Source organism: Archocentrus centrarchus, chromosome 3, assembly GCF_007364275.1.
Source record: "Archocentrus centrarchus isolate MPI-CPG fArcCen1 chromosome 3, fArcCen1, whole genome shotgun sequence".
NCBI lineage: Eukaryota > Metazoa > Chordata > Actinopteri > Cichliformes > Cichlidae > Archocentrus > Archocentrus centrarchus.
The window spans coordinates 20,290,647-20,298,583 of NC_044348.1; the positions used below are offsets into that span (position 1 = coordinate 20,290,647).

At 37.3% G+C, this 7,937-nt stretch overlaps 1 protein-coding gene across 2 annotated transcripts; it reads right to left on the reverse strand.

Annotated features, from left to right (window-relative positions):
- Positions 1-623: 623 nt before the first annotated feature.
- rnaset2 (ribonuclease T2) lies at positions 624-7,634 on the reverse strand. 2 transcript variants are annotated; one of them, XM_030722436.1, is made up of 10 exons: positions 7,478-7,634; positions 5,877-5,949; positions 5,720-5,774; positions 3,552-3,601; positions 3,265-3,322; positions 2,918-2,982; positions 2,401-2,514; positions 2,249-2,294; positions 2,040-2,114; positions 624-1,919 (listed from the first exon to the last, which is right to left on the reverse strand). In XM_030722436.1, exons 2-10 carry the CDS (start codon positions 5,945-5,947, stop codon positions 1,725-1,727), a joined length of 729 nt encoding a protein of 242 aa, XP_030578296.1. In that variant the 5' UTR covers positions 5,948-5,949; positions 7,478-7,634; the 3' UTR covers positions 624-1,724. The 2 variants fall into 2 exon arrangements, with proteins under 2 accessions (XP_030578296.1, XP_030578290.1); XM_030722430.1 differs by having other exon boundaries at positions 5,877-5,954.
- Between the last annotated feature and the right edge of the window lie 303 nt (positions 7,635-7,937).

A 7,937-nucleotide genomic window follows, 5' to 3' on the forward strand; every position in this document is an offset into this window, starting at 1 on the left:
GCACTATTTTCATGTTACACAGGATTTAGATCATATTTGGATCTAACTGGCAAATAGTTTTAGGGCACTTTACCGCTATTGAAAATATAATCAGATGTCTTTCATCATGCTGCTGTGCAACATTGTGGGAGGAGATTCAGGATTATGGACTGGTGTCTTTGTCCCAGTAGGATTAAGGCTCTATAAGGAGATCACAACATTAATATTTATACACACCGATATAGACAGAATGACAGGCACCGGTACGATGCTATACTCCATGTTATGATGCACATTAAAACCATCCCGCCACATGATTTTGTGGCATACTGTACAACTTTTCTTTCTCCAAAAAGCAAATGATCAGCATCTTACATAATTACAGTGAAGACTGAATGGATACTGAAAGCTTTATTGACAGAAAAAAAAAAAAAAAAAAGATACACATGCTCAGTTCAGTAATTTCACACCACAGCATTGATCTACTGTAGATACAGTGAGAAAATTAATTAGATTCAAAATGATTGAATTTATCTACGCACAAAAAAACCCCGGAGTCAAACAGCATCAACAGAAACGAGTCCACGCGCAGATCGGTGAGGCGTTTAATAACATTTTCCAAAACAACAGTAAAATCCTGTTCAGGCCATAGGTCAGCAAAAACTGTTGTGCTGTGAACTTGCATGACATCTTGTGTGATGTACTGTGCTAAGACTCACATCTCCTAATGAATATAAAAGTAAACAAAGCATTTACTGTATACAGTTCATATTTATAGACACATTCCTAAATAGGAAACATCAAACACATACTTGGCAATTATAAAGTGGCACATAGTATTTTATCGCTAGTTTATTTCTAAAATGTGTAGCAGTTACAAAATGGCATTATGTACTTATAAAGATGATCTGTCAAAATATGAATTTTACTCATAACAGAACTGAAAACAATCTATTTTGATGTGTTAGATAATCTAATTATCAAATTAAAAAAATACATTGATGCAATAAAAAAATCCAATCCTGCCAAAAAAAAAAAAAAAAAAAGAGGAGTGATGACATGCAATAGGTGGCATATAAGCACAACAATGTAGAAACAATAACAAAAGATGTGCACTAAGAAGATATGTAAATGTGTAGTATATAAACTGCCTGCCCGCCCTGACTTGAAATTACCATGATGCCCCCTGCTGTGCTGCAGAAAAACCCATGCTGTGCACTGGCAGGCTTATCTACTCGCAGGAGTGGGAAGGGGATATAATTCCAGCAAAGCACAAAGTGACAGTGGAGTGTGCACGAGTGTGCGTCCTGGTTTTTGTAGGACAGAAAAAGAACATTTCACTCAAAGGTAGTTTTTATTCAAGTACTTGTCACAGCCAGAATTTTAATGCATTTGGAAAAAAACACCCCCAACTGAACTGACTGATCCCATTTGTTTTGCATATTTTCATTATTGTATTATTAATACAGAAATGATATTCAGTGTGTACCCTGAGAAAAATAGAATTCAATCGGTGTTTGTGTGCTAAATTACACCACATTTGTAAACAAGATGTGTGTGTGTGTTATTTTATTCAGATTATTTTTTTCAGATATAGTATAGCAAAAATATAGTACACTCTGGGCACTTTGCATTGGAAGACAAAGGCTTCCTACAAAATGTATTGGTGTAAAAAGAGAGAAAAAAAAAAGAAAAAAGAAGGATCTTAGTGTGCTGATGAATTTCAATTTGTGCGTGTATGTATTTTATTGAAGAGGTGGATAGTAAACTGGCACATCATAGTCACACACACTTAAGCCTGATGCCTTGTCAACACCCATGGGTTCATTCAAATCTGTATCAGAAACAGATTTTGTGGAAATTTGTTCCACACAGTCTATTAGGGTGAAATCAGGGTTGAAACATAACTCAATCTGCCCCAAAACCTGGACACCATCATTCTGTCAAAACAACAAAATAAAAACAAACATACAAAATTAGCAAATTAGCAATCTAGCAGAGTGTTAGTCAACATGCTGAAAACCATTTTAAAAATTATTTTGAATAAACCTGGAATGTACCTTTGCTGAATTGGCACACTGGATCTTGGGTTTGACGTTGTAGAAGTTTTCTATTGCTCCTTCAATATATGAAAACTAAACACACACATGAGGAGCAAAATAAGAGACGCAATGTTTATGACATTTAATATTATGATGCACTTGCAATCCACAAATTTATTCTAATACAAATTTTAAAGATTTGACAGGATAAATATAAATAAACTTACATTATAGTATTTTTCAGAAGGGCTGATATTAAACTTCTTCAGGATGCTAAAATAAAAGAAACACTCATTTCCATTTGGATATTTCAGAGGTTGGTCCATATGTATAATGGTCTGAATGTGTGTGTGTGTGTGTGTGTGTATGTAGGCTGTACCTGTCCAAATCCAGTTTGTGATACAGTTCCAGTGCCTTGCTGAAGTATTTATGTTGGCTGTTCAGGGAAATGGCTTCGGCTGCACATGTCCCGTGTTTCCGCCACTCGTATTTCCTGGATAGTTGGAGACAAGTGTTATGTGCTGCTCCTGAAAATATAATCTAAATGTAACAAAATAATAAAATTAGATAAATATGACTACATAGTTCTCCATCCGTGCAAGACTACAATCAGCACTATTCAAAAGTAAGATTTTAGATCATTATGAAAATCTAAATGAAGTTTAGGCGTAAGTTCAATAAGGAAGATCCGTAATCACTCATCTGCCTACTTTCCCAGGTGTTTGGCTAATTCTCTATATTACATCACTTCCACTTTCCCACACTGTCAAACTCAGTGCTGACTCCATCACTTCTAGTCCAATCATCTCTCTGCCTGCCTTCCTTGAGCCAATCAGCCTGTGCTGATTGAAAAAGACTGAAAAGGACAAAAACATGTCCTAACAGCTCAGGCATACCAGAATTCAGGAGACGAGGGCTTAAACAAGTCAGGCCAACTCTTCTTCATGTCTGGCAGCAGGTCCTGAAAGCATACAACCAAAGGCTTGCATCGTTTTATTCATCACTAAAAGGTTTAAAGTATAAAAACTGGATAAAAGGAGTAAGGAATTACGTAATTTACCTTTTCAAATTCTTTTTATGCTTAATTTTGTTTTTCTTTTGTCTGCCTTACATTAAAAGAGCTATTCATTTAACTCTCTGGAGACTGAAGTATTCATTCCATGAATTAATTCCAGCCTTATTACAGTTAAGAGTTACACACACCTAATTAGAAAAAAAAGACTAAGTCTGAATGGTATTTTACCTGTATTTGGGAAGAGTTGAAGTGCCATGATGAATTGCAGAAAGTGCCGCTATTTGGCCTGAAAAAAAAAAAAAAAAAGATTCAAACTTTACTCACTCATAAAAAAAAGTGATATTGACACAAACAAACATATTTCACCAAAGCAATAATAACAGCAGTAAGGACTTGTTTGGCCAAAGATTTTAACTTTGCCAAGTAAAAAAAAACAAACTACTGTATTCACTTAATATAGTAGGTATAGTGGAAAACATGTATCACAGGGATGTATTACACACACTCTCTCTTACCAGAATCCATGTAGTGTCCAGTAGCTAAAGTTGGCATGACAGTGTTCCATCTGAAAAATATAAACATTTCTTTATATAAATTTCTTGACTTTGTCTGGCCCAAAATTCCAAAGCTCTAATAATCTTTCCATCTCAGAAACTTTAACCAAGTATGGTTTAATGTATTTACGGAGTTAGGAACTGACTGATGAAATGAGGAACCCCTTTGACACTTCAGTGCTTGTGACGCATTACCTTCTCTGTGAAAAAACAGAAGAACTGTTTTTCACAGAGAGGCTCATTAGTTTTGTGCCTTTGCAGTTAGGTTTTCGTACACACAGCTGACAATTTTTTGAAGTCAGCCTAGCTAAAAAAAAATGACGCGGCATAATACATAAGGCTTAAGTAGTAAATCCCATGTTCATGAAGGCTAAAATAATAATTATGTAGTTAGTTTCAGGCAGGGTTTTTGAGGTAATTTTGAAGGATGTAGTTTGTTGTGTTGTTGCACTTTATTTTAGTTCAGTGGGTTTTTACTAATTTCAACCCCGGTTTACATAAATGAGAGCAGAAACACATCACGATATCCTGAGCAAATGAGTGACAAAAATAAAAAAATAAAAATAAAAAATGCAACCGAGCAGGAGTCTCCAATCACGTCTGATTATGACATATCTGATGTTACCACATCAGATATGTCCTTCTGATGCATTCAAGCATGTGACATAAATCCTAATAGATCACTCAAAGACATGCACATTCAGACAAGACAGAACAATCACCGGGAAAAGTACTTTCAAAAACCACAAAAAAGGAGATGTTCATTTTGAGTCACAAGTTATGGTAACTGCACACAAAGATATCATGTGATATTTGAGAAACGCAAGCTCGGTATGTTTCCTTTGCATGATAATCATTAAGTATCAATCAATCTATGTACATTTACAAACTTCAACCAGCTAAATAAAGAAATATTTATTATAGACCTTGATACTTTTTTGAGCTGATACTAAGGTTGGATTGTTTAACAAGAATAGACAGCACTACATATCAAGTTAAAAAAAAAAAACCCACACTAAATGGATGTGAAAACATCATCTGAAAGCTGAAGTAAAGTGAGCGCATATCATCATCAAGTGGAAACGTTTCTTTAGTACATGGAAGTACTACAGAAGGACTTCAAACAAAATCTGCTTTTTGGAGACTCAGGCCAAAGCTTAACAATAGAGCTGCAATGGGATGGTACATAGGAAGTTGAACATACCAGGGAAAACTTTATGTTATCCAGTTTTACCTCCTCTAAAACAGGCTAAGTGGTCACACCAACGTGACCATCAACTCGATAAGTTAACCCAGGTTTCCCAGCTACAAGCGCATGAAAGGAGTGGCATTGGCAGCGTCTAACCAATCACAAACGGACAGGTCTACTGACGGCAGCTGATTTTATAAAGGAAGTTAAAATTATAATATTAGAAAATTATGAAGAGGTTAAAGACATAATGCAGACTGAATGTAACACAGCTGCTGCAGACAATGCTGCAGGCATTATGTGTCCTTTATTACTGATGTTCATCACAGAAAGACGTTAGCGGCTACTGAAAAACGTTACAACCTCCTACTACCCACGCACAGAGGTCCAAGTGATCTTCCAAGAAGGGTGACATTATTTCCCAGAGATTTGATCAGTCAGTAGCTGCTGAGTTCATATCCGCTGATCTCTAATCTACAACATAATCCAGAGCACGTTAAATCTACAGCATAAGTTATTCTGGTAACCACTTTCATAATACTAAAAACCTATGTTTAACCTTCAAGCTACCTGGATAAGCCCAAATCAAACCCGGCATACATCAAATGTTTTTGGAAAGGAACCGTAAACTAAGAATGTGACAGATAAAAAGATGAGGAAAGATGAAGCACTTGACGTTACTTTGATAATAACCCTTTAAAAAAAAAAAAAAAAATGCCACAAATCAGTAAGCAGAACTCAGGCTGGGTGTGATTCCCAAGAGTACATGTTCTCCTTTTTTATAGAAGACTTTTTCACTTGTCAGGGCAGTCTAGAAACTAGTTGCGCACTATTCAGGAAATCATTCCTTTCATTAATTATACCTCTGCTTTTCCAACTGTAACATAAAAAAACAAAACAAAAAACCCTAGAAAAAAAAAAAAGAAAGAAAGAAACTCACTGAACAAAAAGTGGCCGGCCAGTGGTGGGTCAGGATCACTTTGGTCCACACATGTCTGAAATATATAAATATTTCTTATTAAAAAAATCCAGTCTATCATTACATAAAACTATAAATGTTCTAATATGTCACTGTCTACATATTTGGCTGTACTTACTGGGATGAAATTATGAAAGCAGAGGATGCAGCTGCTGCCAGGCATACCAGTAAAGGGTAGCAGAGCCTCATGGCTGTCCTAAAACAAACAGCAGGTTAGTCAATAAACAGCACCTTCCATGTGGAACTCAGCAGTAAATATCAGAAACCCAGGTTCCTACAATATCCATATTAAATTTACATCTACAGTGTAGACTTTGTAAGCATGCACCTTTGTGGATTCTGATGAAGATATATATCACGCACACATGCACATGCACACGCATACAGACAATCAAAACGCTTTCAACTAATCTCTGGAGCTTGAAAAAAGGTGACTGGACTTATTTAAGTTTCTTGAATATGTTTCACTTCTCATCCGAAAGGCTTCTTCAGTTCTCAAACCAGAAGGTGGAGAGACCCAGGCATTTAAACCCCAGTGTGGGTTGTCCACAGGAGGTGGTTGTGACTCACTATTGTTCACCTGCATAATCACATGTTCCAAGGTATGAAAGATGTGGCTCACCACAATCAGTGGTTTTGGGTGAAACCAATTTGGGACTTTGCCCCATTCTATCAACTGAGCTATTGAGGTCACCTGAAGAGAGGTGTGAATGGGGGTTGAGGCACCCTGGGGGGGGGGGGGGGGGGGGGGGGGGGGGGTTGTTCAGTGATGGTTGTTCACAGTGGACATAGATGGCTTCTTTTACGCATCTTGCAAACCATCTGTCTTCCCGGTCCAAAATGTGAACATTAGCATCCTCAAAAGAGCGTCCTTTGTCCTTTAGGTGCAGATGTACAGCTGAGTCTTGTCCTGTTGAGGCACCTCTTCTATGCTGTGCCAGGGTTAGGGTTGGGTACTGACTTTAAACCACTACAGAAGGGAAGTGAGTGCTAATAAGGGCTTCACTTGAGAGCAAAATAAGGCAGGTGACAAAAATATTACCCTAGTAGTCTCTCTCTCTCTAGACATAAAATGCAGTTTAAACCACCCAAAACTCTGGTAAACTCTTTGCCACTGTTGTGTAGTTGGCATTTCCTCTAGAACAAACAAGGTATGTGGCAATACAGCAAAGCAACAAAGTCAGCGACAATTCTGAACATGTATTCAGCTATTCTACTGCCATTTACAGAGCACTTACTCAGATCAATTTGTGAGCGGTTTTTCTGCTCAGCTTCGCAACCATTGTTTAAAAAATGTGTTATAACATGACCTGATGGGTGGTGCAGAGCTTTTCTCTCTCGCGCGCTTTACAAATACTGTGAAACGATATTCGTGGCTTTTTTTTTTACTGAATCAATTTACCTATTGTATTTTAAATGCGGATCCTCCATTACTTACACTCCACCCTAATACGTAAACTTTTGCCAGCCCGTTCCTGCCCCATGTAAACTCGTCTAACCTCACCCTGTTGTTAAGAAAACAAAGAGATGGCAACTTTTAACGACCTTTGTGCAGGATATCAGTACTTTTCTTGGAGGTTAGTTAAATCAAATTTAGCTGGGGTATCTAACGTTGCGAAAACCTTAACTAAGCCTAGGAAAAACCGCAAAGAGATCGTGTTACATATACATCGTTGGATTTAAACTATAGCGGTTAACAAAAATAATGTTAAAAATCACCTCAAATTGTGTCGGATACGTCACAGTCGAAACTCCTAGTAGTTAGATAAACGTCGAGCAGTTTCCTGTACAGATAACCTGTCTCGGTTTAAGTATTTCGCACATACACAAACAGCCCGCAGCCTGTTGTCTGTTGTTTATGTCCTACAGTCGCGTCACTACCTGCCTGTTTACTTAGCCAATTAGAAGCGCCGCACCGGTCTGCGTCATTACGCAGCAGACTCGATTGCTTTATTTATTGTCCAGAGTCTGCCGGCTATTTTTGTATCCAAGTCTCACAACGGATTTTTGAAACCCGGTTCGCTGATTTAACAGTATACAAACGTCCCTTTCTGAACGTCATTCAATCAGTGTAACAAAAATGATTTGAAAAAAACTTTGAATATGTTTTTAATACCACGGACGTCATATTAGAATTACTGTACAAAAGTATTACATAGTCATTGCCATTACATGGACA

Excerpts from the sequence above, each read along its gene's own strand:
- rnaset2 (XM_030722436.1), bottom strand. The coding sequence starts at position 5,947 with ATGAGGCTCTGCTACCCTTTACTGGTATGCCTGGCAGCAGCTGCATCC. Across the intron at positions 5,775-5,876 it reads GCTTTCATAATTTCATCCCA|ACATGTGTGGACCAAAGTGA; the intron begins GTAAGTACAGCC and ends TATATATTTCAG. Across the intron at positions 2,115-2,248 it reads CTTCTGAAAAATACTATAAT|TTTTCATATATTGAAGGAGC; the intron begins GTAAGTTTATTT and ends GTGTGTGTTTAG.